Source organism: Triturus cristatus, chromosome 7 (genome assembly GCF_964204655.1).
Source record: "Triturus cristatus chromosome 7, aTriCri1.1, whole genome shotgun sequence".
Taxonomy (NCBI): Eukaryota; Metazoa; Chordata; class Amphibia; order Caudata; family Salamandridae; genus Triturus; species Triturus cristatus.
Genome location: NC_140590.1, coordinates 436217133 through 436235944, shown reverse-complemented (window position 1 = coordinate 436235944; position 18812 = coordinate 436217133). Strand labels below are relative to the sequence as shown.

The 18812-nt window shown below is 48.1% G+C and overlaps 1 protein-coding gene across 10 annotated transcripts in view; it reads right to left on the bottom strand.

Moving 5' to 3' along the window:
* The window catches only part of MAP2K4 (mitogen-activated protein kinase kinase 4), an 834137-nt gene that overhangs the window by 365667 nt on the left and 449658 nt on the right, over positions 1-18812 (bottom strand). For all 10 annotated transcript variants that reach the window (XM_085616757.1, XM_085616753.1, XM_085616758.1 and 7 more), the window contains one exon: positions 12018-12069. In XM_085616757.1, coding sequence (XP_085472883.1) covers positions 12018-12069 — 52 coding nt within the window. The remainder of the gene's footprint in view (positions 1-12017; positions 12070-18812) is intronic.

Sequence of the window (18812 nt, the reverse complement as noted above, 5' to 3'; positions counted from 1 at the left end):
GAAAGGTGAGGTCACCTACCTGGTGACCTGGTGGACCTAGGCCCTCCAAGAAGTCCCCACAGGGTACTTAATGTGAACCGCATTTCACCTTTTGTAGACAGGGCTGACATGAGCTTGCTCGTGGCCGTTGATGAGGGACAGGAGGAAGAGAGTGACCCTCTCCCTGATCTCCTCTCTCAGATCCTGATTGCAGGAAGGTCCTCAATCAGTAAATGCACATGTTTTCTCTGACACCAAGTCAAACCACCTGGTGTACCCATGAAGTGGAAATAAGTGACTGTGTTCCTGTAAAGAACAAACTTTACAGACAGCCTGACCATGTCAGAGACTGCATCAGGACTGAGGTTCAAAAGATGCTCGTATTGGGGTCACTCAGCCTTCAGATAGCCCTTGGGCTAGTCCAGTATTCCTGGTACCAAAAGCTCACACTAAAGGTGGCAAGAGAGAAATAAGGTTTTGTGTGGACTACAGAAGCCTTAATGCAGTAACTAGGACTGATACCCATCCTATTCGCAGGGCAGATGAGCTCATTCAATCAATCATTTGTAGAGCGCACTACTCACCCGTGAGGGTCTCAAGGCGCAGTGTGGGGGGGAGAGAGAGAAGGGAGGTGCTCCTGCTCTAACAACCAGGTCTTGAGAAGTCTCCTGAAGGTCAGCAGGTCCCGGGTTTGCCGCAGGTGGATGGGTAGGGTGTTCCATGTCTTGGCGGCGAGGTGGGAGAAGGATCTGCCGCTGGTGGTCGCTCGGTGAATGCGTGGAATGGTGGCGAGGTCAGGGGAGGGAAGCTGGCAGTTGGGAGTGTAGAAGGTGAGTCGTTTCTTGAGGTATGCTGGGCTGGCGTCGTGGAGTGCTTTGTGAGCGTGGGTGAGGACCTTGAAGGGCATCCTCTTGTTGACGGGGAGCCAATGCAGATCCCTGCGGTGATGTGGCTGTGGCGGGGGATGTCGAGGATGAGGCGTGCGGAGGCGTTCTTTATGCGTTGGAGTCTCTTTTGGAGTTTGGCCGTGATTCCAGCATAGAGGGCGTTGCCTGGGTGACCGTCCTTCTGGTTCCGGTTAGGATCCATCTGTAGATCTTGCGAACCATGCGTAGGGTGTTGAAGCAGGAGGAGGAGACGGCGTTGACTTGCTGGGTCATCGACAGTGATGAGTCCAGGATGAACCCCAGGTTGCGTGCCTGATTGGTGGGTGTTGGTGCAACTCCCAGCGTGGCCGGCCACCAGGAGTCGTCCCAGGCGGAGGGGATGGATCCTAGGATGAGGAACTCCGTCTTGTCAGAGTTCAGTTTCAGGCGACTGTTCTTCATCCATTCGGTGACGGCCTTCATTCCTTCGTGGAAGTTGGTTTTGGCGGGATCTTTGGAGAGGGAGAGGTTCAGCTGGGTGTCGACAGCGTACGAGATGATGTTGAGGTTATGTGATCGGACGATGTTGGCGAGTGGTGTCATGTAGACGTTGAAGAGGGTCGGGCTGAGGGAGGATCCCTGGGGTATGCCGCAGATGATCTTGGTGGCTTTGGATTGGAATGGAGGGAGACGGACTCTCTGGATTTTGTCGGTGAAGGAGGTGATCCAGTCCAGGGCCTTGTCGCAGATCCCTGCGGTGTGGAGGCGTGTGCATAGTGTGTGGTGGCAGATGGTGTCGAAGGCGGCCGAGAGGTCTAGGAGGATGAGGGCCGCTGTTTCGCCGTTGTCCAGCAGGATCCTGATGATTTCAGTGGCTGCGATGAGGGCGGTTTTGGTGCTGTGGTTGCTGCGGAATCTGGACTGGGATGAGTTCAGGGAGTTGTTCTTCTCAAAGAATCGAGTCAGTTGTCTGTTGACGGTCTTCTCGATGACTTTCGCTGGGAATGGCAGCAGTGAGATGGGCCGGAAATTCTTGAGGACCTTTGGGTCTGCCTTGGGTTTCTTGAGTAGGGCGTTGATCTCTGCGTGTTTCCAGCTTTTCGGGAAGGTGGTGGTCTCGAATGAGCTGTTGAGGGTCTTTCGGAATTGGGGGCCGATGATAAGGCTCGCTTTGTTGAAGATGTGGTGGGGGCAGGGGTCTGACGGTGCACTGAAGTGGATGGTGTTCATGGTTTTCAGGGTGTCTTCGCCATTGACGTGGTTCCAGGAGGTCAGGAGGCCGGTGTCACCGGGGGGGCGGTGAGTCTGCGATGTCGGAGGCTGTAGGGGGGGTCTGAGTGTTGAAGCTGTCGTGGATGTCTGTGATCTTGCGGTGGAAGAAGGTGGCTAGAGAGTCGCTGAGGTCTTGTGACGGCAGGATGTCGTTGGGGCTGGGGTTGGCGAGTTCCTTCACGATGTTGAAGAGCTCTTTGCTGTTGTGAGCGTTGTTGTCGATGCGATCCTTGAAGGAGGTCCTTTTAGCGGTTCGAAGGAGTTGGTGGTGCCTGCGGCAGGCGTTCTTAAGGGCTGTTTGGTTGTCTGGTGTTTGCTTGAGGCGCCATTTCTTCTCGAGTCTTCGGCAGGTCTGCTTGGATGTCTGGAGGTCGGTGGTGAACCAGATGGCCCTTCTGTCGGTGCGTCTGTTTGAGGGTTTCTTGATCGGGGCGAGAGTGTTGGCGCAGTCGTCGATCCATTGCCTGAAGTTGCGGGCGGCTGTGTCGGTGTGGTCGGTTGGTGGGTCTCAGGCGAGCGTGCTGATTAGCTGGTCTTTGGTGACCCTGTTCCAGCTGCGGTGGGGTACTCGTTGGAGGTGGTTGTGTGCGGTGTTTTACTCGAATGAGAAGTGGATGCAGTGGTGGTCGGTCCAGTGGAGTTCGGTGGTGTGACTGAAGGTGACGTGGTTGCTGGCGGTGAAGATGGGGTCGAGCATGTGTCCGGCAGAGTAGGTGGGTGTTGTGACGAGCTGTTTGAGACCGAGGTTGTCCAGCAGTGTGGTGGAGTTGCTGTCGTTGGCGTTCTCGAGGTGGAAGTTCAGGTCTCCAAGGAGGATGTAGTCTGTGGAGGCCAGGGCGTGTGAGCTGACGACATCTATGATGGAGTCACTGAACTGTGGCCGGGGTCCGTGGGGTATATACACGAGGGTTCCCCCGAGGGTGGTGTTGGGATCGGTGTGGATCTAGAAGTGCAGGTGTTCGGCAGTGTTGAGGGTGTCTTCGGTGCTGGTCGAAATTCTGAGGGTGTTCCTGTGGACGATGGTGATACCTCCTCCTGCACTGTTGGTGCAGTCCCTGCGGGTGATCTTGTAGCCCTCTGGGATGGATATGGCAACCTCGGGTGCCGAAGAGGGGTTCATCCAGGTCTCCGTCAGGAAAGCGACGTCCGGGGTGGATGAGTTGAGCAGGTCCCAGAGTTCGACTGCGTGCCTGTGGACGGAGCGGGTGTAGAGCAGTATACATCTGAGATGGTTGTGGCCTGCCTTGGTGGGGGGGGGGGGAAACAGGACGTGCTGCTGTACGCTGGCTGGGTGTGCTTCGGCGTGGTCTGGAAGCAGCTGGTAGATCGGCCGGCATTGAGTGCGTGGAGGAGGTTGGCGTCGTAGCGGCGTCTGGTGCCGTGGTGCTCGTAGGGGGCAGAGGGTCTGGCACTGTCCAGGGGCAGACGGGCTTGCCTTCGGCACGCCAACGGCATGCCCGCTGTGCGGGCTGCTGCGCAGCTGCCGCGATTAAGAGGGGGAGGTGGGAGGGAGGGGCAGCTGGAAGGTGGGTGGGAAGGCGAATGGGCAAGCGAGGGGGGTGGGGCCACAGGGGACGCAGCGGTGGGAAAATGGAACCAGGGGGACTACGGGGAGAGGGGATCAATGGAGAGCACAAAAAGCACATGGATACCTTGGCCTCAGCCAAATATCTCAGTGAATTTAACGTAACTACAGGCAAATCAGACTAGCTAAGGATGCCAAGCCTAAGACAGCATTTTCAACCCATAGTGGGCATTATAAATTTATTGTGATGCCCTCTGATCTGAAAAATGCACCTGCCATATTTCAGAGGTTTATGAATACATTTTTAACAGGTCTGGAAGCCTTTAGTGCAGCATATCTAGACACTATTGCTGTCTTTAGCTCCACCTGGAAGGATCACCTGGTCCACTTCAGAAATGTTCTGGATGCCTTGCAAAAGGCAGGCCTCACTATCATGGCCAGCAAGTGCCAGATAAGGAAGAGCAAGGTTGTATACTTGGTTCACCTGGTAGGTGCAGGCCAAGTTTAGCCATTGGAGAGTGAAATTCAAAGAATCATGGACTGGGTTGCTCCTACTACCCAGACTCAGGTCAGGGCTTTCTTGGGCCTGACTGGGTACTACAGGAGGTTTGTTAAGGGCTATGGGTCCATTTGGACTCCCCTTAATGAACTCACTGCCAAGAGAATGCCTAAGAAAGTTCAGTGGACAATTAGCTGTCAAAAGGCATTTGATAAACTGAAGAAGTCCATGTGAACTGCTTCCATTCTGCAAAGTCCTGACTATTCCAAAACCTTCATTGTCCAGACAGATGCATCTGAGATAGGGGGTAGGAACTGTTTTGTCGCAACTAAATGCAAAGGGCCAGGACCAACCAGTAGCTTTAATAAGCAAAAGGTTGACCCCCCAGGGAGAAACGTTGGTCAGCTATAGAGAGGGAGGCCTTTGCTGTGGTCTGGGCCTTGGCGAAGTTGAGGCCATTCCTGTTTGGTACTCACTTCCTTGTTCAGACAGACCAAAAGTCCCTCTTATGGCTTTAACAAATGAAGGGTGAAAATCCTAAACTTTTGAGGTGGTCAAATTCCCAACAGGGGATGGACTATTTCGTGGAACATCGGCCTGGGAGTAACCATGGCAACGCACATGGACTCTCCAGATATTTTCCCTTAAAAAATGAAGACTCAACTTTGGCAAAGGTAGACTCATCTCCTTACGTTTGGTGGGGGGTTGTGTAGGACAGTAGGATCTGCTTTCATAGTCACCCCCACTTTCTGCTGGTGTCACGATGTTTAACTGACTAGTCTGACTGGGTTCCTGCTAATCAGGACCCCCAGTCTCTGCGCTTCTTCCCTAAATTGGACATCGTGAGTACCTAGTTACACTCCAGATTGGCTACTGGTGTACCCTTGTAAGTCCCTAGTATATGGTACTAAGGTACCCAGGGCATAGGTATAACAAGGGTCTCCCATGGGCTGAAGCATGTATTATGCCACCCATGGGAGACCACTCAAATTGTGACTACAGGCCTGCCAGTGCAGCCTGTGTAAGCTGGTACTAGCACCACTTATGACAGATATATGTTTCCTTATATCTGAGCTCACTACACTTAAAACCTATAAGTCACCCGTAAGGCAGGCCTTTCAGTCCTTGAGGGATGGTGCTCTGTTAGAACTGTGAGGGTGCCCCTGCCTGAGCAGGACACCTCCAAGACACTTGGAGTCCATTCTCCCGGGTTGTAAGTGCATCAGCCATTACGATATCTAGAGTGGTCATGCGTCATTACGCAATGGATATCTCTAAACTGGCTGTAACGAAGCCTGTCAAGTTTGGTATCAGACATGTTGGAATCATAACCATACACCATATACAGTGTTGGAGGTATGATTCCATGCACTGTTAAGCTCCTCCGGACAGCCCTCAGTGCTCCCGATACCAGTCTTCTAGACACGGACAGCAAACTATGGCTGCTGCCGACCAGAGACACGATTCTGCCCTCCTGCTGGGGAGCCAAGCTCGAGCAGGGGAAGGCAGGACAATAGGTTCCCTGTCACAGGGAGGTAAGACCACCTCCCAGACAGGACTTGTATTGGGACAGGGTGGGGACGCTTGCCAGGCCACTAGACTGCTTTGAAGGGCACATATGGTGCCCTCCTTGCATACTCAAGTTGGAACCAGTTCAGGCAGCCATTGGGCTCCCGCTCTTGCGTGAAACTGGGCAAAGGACATGGGAATATCCTGTCCAGCCCCTCCTGTGGGAGGGACCCCTGTATCCTCTCAACCCTTTCATTACGGTACTTAAGGGTTTACCTGTGGGTGGTTCCTTAGATTCATCGTGGGACAAGATTCAGATCCGAAACCATTTCATCTTCAACCGTCTGGGTACTTTGAGCTTTGCTTTGGGAAGCGAGACTGCAACTGGGAAGCCTACTGCTACTCCTGGTCTTGTCGCCCTACCAGTCTTCTGCAACGTCTGTGCTCCATTCAGGTTATTTACAAGGCCTGGGAACATTCAAGACACCAAAGGAATCTCCCTTGGAGGAAGGAGTCATTCCCCTGCATCTGCAGGCACCGCAACGAAGCTGACCGGTCTGCTGTTCCTGAGCTCCTACAGATTCAAAAAGGTTCAGCAACAAAGGTGGTGGTTCTGCAACTACCTTGGGCCATGGACTGTATTCACAGCAAGTTTCAAGCCAGTATACCTCATCGGAGCCGCTGGAGCAGCACCCCTGTGCACCGCGTCAACTTGCCGTTGCCAAGGCTTGTTGACCAATTCCTCCAGTGAGCTTCGGCTCCAAGAAGCTCCAGCCTCAAGCATCTCCTGCAGCCAAGACCTTCGCCTGCACCGCATCCTCTGCACCGTGGGCCTTCATCCTTGGGTGAGCTGCTCGAGCTCCTCTTGCGACTCTTCTGCCTCTGGCCCGTGGGTCCTCTTGTGGGTGTACTTTGGCTCCAGTGCGCTCCCCTGCTTGCTCGGGCCTGCTCTGACTTACCTGCTCATGGTGAGTCACTTGGACCTGCACCTTTTTCAGCTACTACGTTGGTTGCCATTGCAAAGGCTTGTTGGTGCCTCTGCCGGACACTCACCCATTGGCTCTTGACATCCGACATGGTACAGCTTGTGAACGGCACCTGGTCTTCCACAGCGTCATCTGGTCCGCACAGGTGAACCTTCAGGGGCACCGTCAACTCTCCTGCAACTCCGACATCAGTGGGAATTCATCTTTCGTGTCTCCTGGTCACTCCTTAGTGGCATAGACTCTGTCCCCTCTGCTTGCAGGGACCGCTCATCTTGAATCCACCTTTGGTTTCCACCAGACACTTTCACAGTCTTAGCGGAGCGGCATCGTGGTCTACGGCGGTTTCCAACGTCACTTCGCGGCTATGCACCGGCTTCCCTGGTGTAGGTATCCTGGTTCTTGGGGTATCCACAGGTGGGGTGACTTTCCAATCTTCAGGGTCCTCTGTGAAGGGCCCTTCTTTAAAACTGCAACCCCGACTTACCCATTGACTTGCATTGAGTACGCGGTCATGTTCCCACACTGCACACGGCCTCCGTGGGGTCCCTAGATACCCACCATGGGTGGTAACTTGGGGGTCGACTCATCTACCTCTTCTGGGTCCAGTCTAGTCTTAGGTCGTGGTTCGCATTCCACTATTTTTGTATATGGTATGGTCTCCCCCTGGAGACCACTGGGTATCTGTGCTACTTACGGGTCCTATTATCAAAGTATTGTTTGTATTGTGGTTATATCTCTATGTAGGACATATTGTAATGTGTTATTGAGTGTTTATAATAAATACCTATTTTTATAACTAATGCTAAAGGACAGTGGTATTGTTATTAGGGCAAATGGTACCACTCAGGAGAGTAGCACTAGTATTGGTATTAGAATGTATCTTGATCTTGGTGCTGTAAGGTAAGGAGAACCACCTATCTCCCCTAAGTCAGTGGTCAGAACCACTTCAATATTCAAAAGAAAAATCCCCAGCACACGATAGTATTGTGTTCCGTACTCGGGAAGACACGAGGGAAGACGTCAACAGACTGGCTACTACTAATTAAGATTCTAGTGACACACCAGAACTCGATTGGATATATATACTGCTATAGCGGACGTCTAAGAAAACAGAGCCCCACTGTGGGTTGGAATTATCACCACAAAAAACGGAGAGACATAAAGAGGAGATAGCCTTGATAAAGTCACGAAACAATTTCCCATGTAAACGATGAAACACGTGTCGGCTGTTGGAAGACCCAAAAAATAAAAGAAAAGAACAAGAACTCACTTCTCTGCATTAAATTTGTGCTCACACTGCGCTCTTTGATAATTTTGTGACAATACTATTGCGTGCTGGGGATTTTTCTTTTGAATATTTTTATAACTACACTGTGTGGTACTTTTTCTCTTAATCTGCATCATAAGATTAAGTACTGGTAAAACAAGCTGCTTTACACTCCTTTTCGATTAAACCTGAAGGCTGCTCTCCACAGCTATCACTTGGAGAGCTTTCTATGGTTGTCTAAGACCACTAAAATCACCATAAGGGTTCTCTAGATTGGTGTAGGGTGCTACACTTAAATAAATGAGCACCATATAATATGCCAGCTTCCTTCAAGAGTGATCTGCCACTGACCCAATTGTGGTTTGTCAGCCACCACTGCAGGTCTTTCACAGTTCCCTCTCAGATCTGGACCATATCGATGAGAATCCCCTGGTGCTGCGCCCATAGGGACTTCAGGAGACCCAACAACTTCAGGGTCAATCTCACCAAAATCCAGGATAGAGGATGGAACTCCGGTATCATAGCCTGAATATCCTGGATTTGACGCTCAAGATGTTTAACCTTTAATTGTACTATGTCCAGAGAAGCTCTGATGGGAAGGAGCATCGAAAGGGAGGCAGGTCTGAGTTCGGCACTTTGATAGTGAACTCCAGCAAGTGAAGAAGGTTTCGGCATAGTCTGGAGTTGGAAGTCGACTGCCTGGGGCCTGCCTTCAACAGCCAATTGTTGAGGTAGAGAAAGACTGGAACCCCTGACCTCCGCAGATCACCGTCATCACCTTCATGAACATCGAGGGGTGCTGGTAAGGAGGAAGGGGAGCGCAGCAAACTGTGCTCTTGGCCAACCTTGAACCACAGGTAACGTCTGTGAGCAAGCAGGACTAGGGTATGGAAATATGCGGCCTGCAAGTCCAATGCTACCATCAAGTCAAGCTAAGGTCCAGGAACTCAGCTGACCTCTGCACCACCGTTGTGAAGGATGTTCCCTTCCCCATAGCTATGGTAGGGGGAGAAACCTTGCCACTATCTGGATAAGTATTCAGTCCACTGGATTCATCCAGATCCTCACACCTGTCTATTTGTTCATCATAAGGCTGGTATTCCACAGGGTCCAGCAACCCCTCCCATTCCTCCCCAAGTCCTAACCCAAAAGTACAGGGTTCAGGCATTCGTCTGGAAGCATGGCCCTAGTCGGAGTCGGGATGGCAAAGCTAGTGGTGCCAGGAGTGTCGGCCTCGGGATCAGCGTGGAGGAATGTCAAGGTGGTACAACCGGCGCCGATCCATCTGTGGATCTTGGGGACCGACTGGATCTGGAGCCGCCAGCGTGAAGCCAGTAGGGGCCCCTCCTAAAAACTCAGGGGCCCAAAGGCTCATCTGTGGGAATGGAATGGGCTGCCCAAAGATGAGGTGCATGGCCTCATGAAACTCTTTCAATTGGGCATGGGTCGCCCCAGATCCTAGAAAATCTGGGAGGAGCAGATCCTGGTGCTGGCTCAACCGCAGAGCCAGGCCTCGAGGGGTGACGCTCCCTCATCTCATCGGCTCACGGACAAAGTGAAGTCGAAGCACGCTTTAACTTCTTTTTATTCTTATGGGACTTAGACTTACCTGAGTGGCTCAACGACTTGGAGTGATTCGACGACCTCAGGCTACGCGACCGCTCCCGGGGCCACCCTCTCAACTGGGACCTCGACTGTCACAACCTCGCACACGAGATGCCATAAATTTGAGGGATCGCTCCCTTAAGGCCTTCGGGTGCATGGTGCAGCAGTCGGGCAGGTCTTCAGGTCAAGGTCCTGCTCGAGGCACCAAAGGCATACAAGGTGCTGGTCCGTCACAGACATCTGTCGGTGACAGTTGCCGCACGGCTTGAAGCTGGCCTTCTATGATTACATTTCCTACCACACCAGGAAGTCAACCTCAACAAAGATTTAGAGAAAGCTTTGAAAAAACCTAGTCAAAAAGTGACTAAGGGGTAGCTTTTCCCAGATCTGCGCTAGCTGGCGCAGAAAGAAAAGAACGCAAGTCAGTGTGCTTGGGTGGTGCTGATAGAGGTACTGCAAATGTCACTTGCAGCGTGGACCATGCCAACCCCGCCATGCAAAGCTGAACGGCGCCACCTACCGGTGCACAGGTGTACTGCTCACGAAAAATTTCCGGATTCAGCCTGATGCCTGGGGATGATTCTAAGGTAAGGAATCTGCGGCTAGAAGTCTCTATTAAATATTATCCCACTGCACTGCGCACTTTATTGCTCAATTCACCTGTGGTTACATCTGGGGTGACACTGCCACTTCGTGGTGCTTCGTCACAAGAGGATCCTTGTTCTTTGCCTAGTATGCACTGCTGGACTGATTGCTGCACTTTACTACTTTAGTTTAGACTCAGTTATGTCTTGATTATTAAATTTAAACGGTAAAGGGTTTATTGTTCAGGCTGCAGACTAGTTAGCGCTTGTAATCAGTGCGGACATCAACACTGACTTACTTCACAGTGCACTTTATTCCCCTATTAGTGTTGTGGTACAAAGCTTGAAAGCTGCTGTAGTATTAGGGGTAAGAAAGTAGCCCTATACATTAGGTTTCCCCCGTTTAATATAAGCATTAAGGGAATCTCCTATAATTTATAGTTATGGCCTGATAGTTGCACTTTAGCTCGCGTACCTTACAACTTTTTATAATTGCACTGTCTTGATAAATTATTATAGTGTACATTTCTATATTTATAGTTTTTATTAACTAAATTGATTGATTGTGTGTTCCTTGTATGGATGTAATACTTGATACAAGACCATAAATGTTTCCATTAGTGAACATGGACACATTACTTTAATCATGTGCCACTCCTAAAAATTAAAATATTAGAATTAACCCTGTGTATACCTTATATGGATGTAACACAGATAATGAGACCATAAGTGTCTCGACTAGTGAACATGGCCATATTACTTTATTTATTACGCTACTCTAAAAAATTATGATGGCAATAGAAGTAATATCTTAATAAACCTTCACTTCTATATGTTTTCAGTTTTTGACATTTACAATAGGTGTATCATTAAACAGTTAGGTACGATTTTCTATTTATTTTGATTTGGGCTTCATTTATTGGTTAGACAATGTGTTTACAACATTTGTTCCACAATTTAACTAATTAAAAGCACAACTAAGACCTTGAAAATATTAAACCCCAGATTTCTTTTTAAGTGTTTTTCTACCACATTCCCACAGGCTTATATCATATCTTGCTTGTGGATTTGTTGAATTTGATACTAACTGGCTTCAAGACAAATTATTGCATTTATGAAACAGTATCGGACTTCCGAGTTACACAACAGGAGTTATACACTATAATGTTGGAGCATAGATTTTTAGCCTAAGCGAATAGTGCGTTTTTGTTCAATATTTAAATCTCATTGTTCTGTCTCATAACTAATTTCTATTGTTCAACTTTTAAACCTAAAGAATAATTGTAATTAATTTCAATTGAAACCTGTTGACCAGAACAACTTGTCCTCCTAAAATAAACAAAACTAGGTGTATCAGGTTCATGTGGTATGTTGTAGCAGTTTCTTTAGCATGTGGCATAGGCTTCCATAGCACTGCCTTAGGAAGCGGATCAGCTATGCAAGTGGAGCACCCTCTCCACAGATCTATATGAAACCTAGAATCCAAAGTATATTAGTACAACTCAGCCTTCCCACCATCCAAAGCCAACAGCAGAGCACCAATAAATGATGGTATAACAAACACTGCACTGTAAATGAGATCACTATATAATAAATGTTATGTTATATGAAATGTGTATGTGGTCATTCACTTTGAGATCTAATTTTAACAGCTTTGATTCAAGGGCAGTAGCACACTAGGAAAAAATATTTCAATTTAATAAAAAAGACTGTACGGTTCACATTTATTTATTTCAATGTTTTATACTACTGATAAGTATTCCAAAAACCTGCAATATGGAGACACATTCAAATAAGGCAGTCTCCAAACACATAACATATTGATATTAAATACAAGACTAATGCAACATTTTCTCAGAATCGGAAAACAATTATATAGCACATTCTGGCTTTTAAAAAAGTAATGTGGTTTAGTACAGACCTACCTCTATGGATTATTTTCAAGTTTTCTTTTAAGTGGTTTAGTGCTTTCACAGTCTGAAAAGAAGCAGAAATGTAAGCTGTGAAAAATCTGACTTTTGCCATTTTGTTTGGGGACTGCACTAATAACATGGGGAAACTACAATATCAAGTTACTTACCAATACAATCTGAAGCCATGCTTATTGCACAATCACTGACAACAATACCTCTTCTACCAGACAACACCTCCATCTCTTCCAATGCTGCAAAATAGAGTAAGGTACTATAGGGTATGTCCTCAAACACAGAGATCCAGTAAAAATGCAGTATCCTGTATGTGAAACTTCAAATCCAGCTGGGAGCGCAGCCTTTGACTCTTATCAACATCTAAGCGCCTAACCAGGTGCAAGATGCCTTTCTCAGAACCTTCTTGAAAGACCACTTGCATTCTCCAGAAGGCTTGGTGATTCTTGGGGGCGACCTCAATATGGTGTGGTACCCTATACTGGACCGTAGTGCCGCCACATATCAGACCACAGGGGCAATGTCAGCTGCTTTGAAGAGGGATCTTAGAGAGGCTGGCCTGACGGACGACTGGAGATATCATTACCCAGGCATACACGATTATACCTCCTTCTCTCATGTTCATCGTTCGTACTCAAAAATTGATTATTGCTTCCTTTCACTTTCTCTGATGAAATCCCTAGACTCATGGAGATCTCGGACATATCTATATCGGATCATGCCCATGTAATGGTGACCTTCTGAGCCCTATGTAGACTATATGATACCCCCTGTATATGGCGTCTCCCTCCCCACGTCCTACGGGACCCAGTAGACTTGGCGGAAGTCCATCAGGAGATCTCGGCTTACTTTGAGGCAAACATACCCCCAGAACCGCCCGCAGCCATAAGGAGGGATGCTTTTAAAGCAACCATCCGAGGCATCATCTCTTCTATAGCCATTGCCCGTTCCCGAAGAGCCCTTCTGGTCGAGCACAGCCTAACCAACGACATTAAGGACTTGGAACGCAAAGATCATGCCACACCTTCATAAGCACACAAGAAGCGCCTTGCCATGCTTCGGTACCAATTGAGACTACTTCGCACTAATAAAGCAGAATGTGCTGGTATGTCACTTAAGCAGAGATTCTTTGAGGAGGGGGGGGGGAGGTGACTATCCTAGAACGTCGCATCTGGGTGCAAGTCGCTATAACTCATGTCTCCAAACTCAAACATGTAGACAATACCAGGGTCACATCTGAACGAGACAAGGGTCAGGTCTTTGCCACATTCTACACCGAGCTGTATACCGCAGCCGCCGACTCGCCCAACGAACTTCCGCTTTTCTCAATGCATGCCCCTGGGACCCCATGGACCCTCAACATGCAAAACTACTGGAATACCCAATTACTTTAGAAGAAATACACAGCGCATTGAAACAACTCCCAACTAATAAAACTCCGGGACCGGATGGCCTCCCGGTTATCTTTTACCGTGCCTTTCTCCCCCAACTCCAGGACCACCTGCTTCACCTTTTTAATACATTCTCTGACACAACGGGACTCACCCACACGATGTCAGAAGCTGAAGTAGTACTCATACCAAAACCAGGAAAAGACCCTTTTTTATGCACTTTCCACGGACCTATTGCACTACTCAATACTGATGCCAAAATATACACTAAGACACTAGCGAACCGCCTCGAGCCTTATTACCCAGGACTGATCGACCCTGATCAGGTGGGGTGCATCTGCCACCGCCAGGAGGCTGACAAAATTTGGAGAATAGCCCACCTTATTGAAAAGGTCCAAAAGTGAGACATCCCGGCCTGTCTGCTATTCCTTGATGCAGAGGCGGCCTTCAATCTCGTTGAATGGCCGAGGGTCAACAATGATCTCTAAGATAATGGCCCCTTACACTTTCCCCTGTAGCGCGATTCTGAACTAATGGTCAACTTATGCCCCCAATTTCGATTCACAGGGTTACCAGGTAGGGCTGCCCACTCTCCCCTCTCTTGTTTGCTTTGGCAGTGGAACCCCTAGCTATTGCTATCCGCCAATCGCCAGACATAACGGGCATACCCTTCAGGGGCCATGATCATAAAGTATCCCTGTTTGCAGACGACCTAATACTCTCACTTACTGCTCTGGATAGGTCTATTCCAGCCTTTGCCCCGCTTCTCCACTCCTTTGAAATAGCTTCAGGCTTTAAAATCAACATGTCCAAATCCCACGCACTGAATCTCACCAATTCTACTCACAATTTACAGAGACTTCAACTCCTTACCCCCACACATTGGGCAGACCACTCAATGTGGGCCTCAACTTGGCCTCGTCCCTCTCCACCTAGACCCAGGCCAACTGACCAGTCTGTAGTAGAGAAATTCAAGAAGAATTACGATGCGCGAAAAAACTCCCTATTTCCTGGTTGGGTCGCCTCGATGCGGTAAAAGTGACACTTCTCCCTAAAATTCTCTACCTCTTCCAAAACTTGCCTACCCCGATCCCTCCGGTAGACATCCAAAGCCTGAAGCGTGACCTAACTTCTTTTATTTGGGGTAAAGGCCATCCGCGCTTCTCAACTTAAGTGCTTATACTGCCCTGAGACCACGGAGGCATTGCGTGCCTTAATCTCCTGGAACATTACTGGACAGCTCATCTTCCACATGGATCGGGCAGTCGCTTGCATACCCCTGTGGTAACTGGCATGGCTCCCAGAACAGCCAGACCCCGCAGTGCTTAAGTTGCAACCCCCACGAAAACAGTTCTTGAATATATGGGACAGGATTGCAGTTTCTAGAGGCCTGACGACCTTCCCCTTACCTAACACACCCATCGCCCAGAATCCCTTGTTCCCTCCGGCTTTACAACCACAGGCATTCCAGAGTGGAATCAGGGGGAGTGCCAAGTTATCCAGGACCTCTTTGAAGGCGATAAATCTAAATCTTTGACCAATGCAAAAAATCCTTCCATGTCACTGAACCAGCAGACTTCAACATTATCAACTTCGCCACTGGTTGCTCACCCCCAAATACACTCAAGAAGCCGTTAGACCGCTTACACCCTTTAAAGCCCTGGTTCGAAGCTTTGAAGGCACATGCTGTCTAATTTCACGCACTTACCAAGTGCTAAAACACTCGCAACCCCACGGTCTCCATACATACCAAAATCAATGGCTCACGGACATAGAAGAGGAGCCCTCCCAGCAGAACTGGGAACAACTATGGCGCAACATTCCTAGAATTTATAGGAGCACTTCTCAGCGCAAATCAGCATATAAGCTAATAACTACCTGGTATTACACCCCGCACTTCAACAGGAAATCCTTCCTGCCCTCTCCCCCCACTGCTGGATATGCTAATCGGCAACAGGAGACTTTCTCCATATCTGGTGGATGTGCCCGCTTGTGACGGTGTTCTGGAAAGAGGTCCTAAGCCACATCAAAGATATTGTGGAGTTCCCTATCCCAAACTACCCCTTGGTGTCCTTACTGGGCATGAGACCAGCGCAACGCAAAGGCATGACGCGCTCCGATTGGTGTATTATCATTCAGATGTTGGGAGCTGCAAAACCAACTATAGCCCTACATTGCAAGACAACACTTCCTCCTCCAATATCTGCCTGGTTCTTAAGGCTATGGCATGTCATGGCAATGGAACTTCTGACAGCTCGCCTCACCCGCATGGATACCAAATTCAAGCACACTTGGCAACCACTTTTAACTAATCTCTCCCAAACTGCACATGACCGCTACGTTCCCCCAAAGCTGCGTGCTCTTCAACTTTTTGAGGACTCTCTACTCCCATACTCTGGAGAGATCGCCCGACGAGACCCCTACTTTGGCCTCACCGGGTCCTTCTTAGACTCTTTGTTCACTTTGGCCTTACAGTACTTTCCCTGCTGAATTTTATGTAATCAAGCATCCATTTTATGTGTGGGAAACAAGGAAAGCCAGTACTTATTTCATCCCCTGGACTTTCACAACTCCCACAGCGATTAAGGTTTCCTGAATGAAGAGCGATAATGTTATCCAAGCTGTTGAAGCAGAATGAATTTACAAGCTATGTAAAGTTAAATCTATAGTCACAGGCAGAGATACCTTCCATTTTGTAATAATGCAGGAAGGGACAAAATGCTCAAAAATGTCTTGAGATAGTCATGGCTTGCTGGAGTTTCTCACATTGTTTTTTTTTTAATTTTAAATGGAGCAAGGAGTGTGCATTGACAGGGAATGAAGTGTGTGCTTTTCATTGCACTGCTCTAAACCCCTAGTTAAAAGCTTGTCTTGACCACGTCTACACAGGTTTAAAGTGTAGGGATGATCATTAGCAGCCCTGGGACTGCTGAGGGCCTTGCCACACACTTGCGCTACAGCCCGACACAGCTCACAAGAGTACCAAATAAACCCAGTAGTAATAACCGGTGCATAAAAATTGCTTCTATGCAAAAATATTTTCTGCAAGAAACAGAAATGCATCATTTTGAGTGCCAAAACCTTGTCACTTCTTATATAAATAAAGGACGCCATCTTAGCAGACATAGAAAGTGTTATTAAGAGAGCTCTTTTAAGAAGGCATTTTCAAGCTTTCATCTTGTTCTATTTTTGCAGATTTCAATCCAGCCAATCTTTTAGGCATCCGCCTACACTTAGCTGTTTATTTTATCCAGATGAGGTTCTAGCTGAACAGTTAGTCAGAGAAGAGCCTAGCTAGAGTGATGGGTCACCTCATGATGAAGACAATTGCAAAGGAGAAGGACCAATTATGGTAGAATGTGATGGATAAAGTAGATGCAAACTCTACTTTTGAAAATACAGCAGAAAAGTTCATTAGAACATTTATTGACCCAAAGAGGAGAGTGAGAGAACTGCTGTCAAAACACGGGAGAGACACCCTGGTCACTGCTTGAGGTCTTGCACCCAAATTAAAACTTCAACCCTGGGAGACAACTGTGAGCACCATCATTAATCCTGCAAGAAATGCTGGTGGTGCTGGGGCCAGAGGGGACATCGGTTCTAGTACATTTTATCATAATATTACTATTATTGTGAAGAATACTTGGAACATGCGATCTGTGATACATAAACTACAAATCCTAATGAAGCATTACTGTGCGGTAACACACCACCTGTACCTTGCAATAAACATTTTAAATGCAGTACATTTTTTGATTTGTACCAGACTTCCCAGTTTTATAAAAAGATGATTTAGCTATAGCTATTTAACTAATGGTCCCAGTTTTATAAAAAGATGGTTAGCTTTGGCTATTTAACTAACGACCTAAACGGATACTAAAAGTAGGTTTTGACATCTGAGTGTGGTGTAAATGAACAGAAGTTGTTGTTGGTGGTATTAGGTTATGGAAGTGACAGATATTAAGGAATTGATTAACAGGATTTTTCAAACAGTCATTGAAGACAATGGAGAGAAAACTTGTGTTTAGTTTAAATGAAGTATACCTATGAAACATTCACATATAGACTGTTCGAAATATGCAGGATATATTATTTTAGATGTATGTATTGAAGAACAAGTTACTTACCTTTGGTAAGGATATAGCTGTAAGGGACATATATTAGTTATAGATTCCTTTCCATAGAATTACCCCGAGGCGTCAGACTGGATCAAGACCAGAACATTTTCTTCAGCAGTACCCCTGCGCGTCGGTAGGTGGCTTTGGTCGACTCCGCGTTCATCGTTGGCGTCGTGATCGCCGGAATGACATTGCATGACCTACTTAGACGCCGCCCCTGGACGCCGATGTCATTTCTTTACACGACATTCCACACCGTAAGCGCAGAGCCATGCAAGACACTGACCACTGGTGCACAAAACTAGGGGTCCTGAAAGGGAGTCCCTTGCTCTAGAAGTCAGTTCGCAGAATAGGGAGGATGGATGGGACGGTAAGGAATCTATACCTAACATACATCTCTTACAGATATATCGTTACCAAAGTTAAGTAACTTGTTCATCTGTAAATGTAAATGTGTTGTACTTGTATAGCGCACTGTTACCCTAGGGTGTCCTGGCGCTGTACTCATACCGCTGTGGAACCCTTCCTGACTTTTCCCTGTGAAATGTCCACTCCTGGGCACCCCCAAGGTGAAGCCAGGGATCCCAGCGCTGTTGGGGCCGTTGTGGAGATTAAGCAAGCTATTGCCCAGAGTTGCAGAGTGGGACCCATGATTAGAATAGGCACCGAGGCGAGAATTAACAGGTCCGAGGAAATTGAGCCCAAGACCCGCCGAGGCGGGAATTGAACACTGGTTCCAGACCAGACCTCTGCATCAGGGTCTGCCGCTCTAACCATTGAGCCACACTTCTCCGTAAGAGACTATTAGTTATAGATTCCTTACCTCAGAATAGATATCCCAGTAATACCAACCCCAGAGATGGGTCTGCAAACCAAGTTCACACCAGAAAGTCCTGGAGAACTGAACGGCCAAAGAAGCTGTCTCTCCGGACTTGGCTATCCAGGCAGCAATGTCTAGTGAACGTGTGCAATGATGCCCACGTGGCTGCCTGGCATATGTCACTGAGGGGGACTCTTCTACATCCAAAAGCAGTAGTGGCTGCTGTCGCCATAATGGAATGGGCGCGCAATCCTACTGGAAGCTACTTTTTCACCAAGGAATAACAGATTTTAATGCAAAAAACGACCCATCGTGAGATGGTTTGTTTTTACACGGCCCGACCTTTCTTGGCGCCCACATAGCCAACAAAGAGCTGATCATCCACCCAGAATTGTTTTGTGCGATCCAGATAAAATGAAAGCGTACGTTTTGGATCCAGACGGTGGAGCCTTTCCTCCTCTTTAGA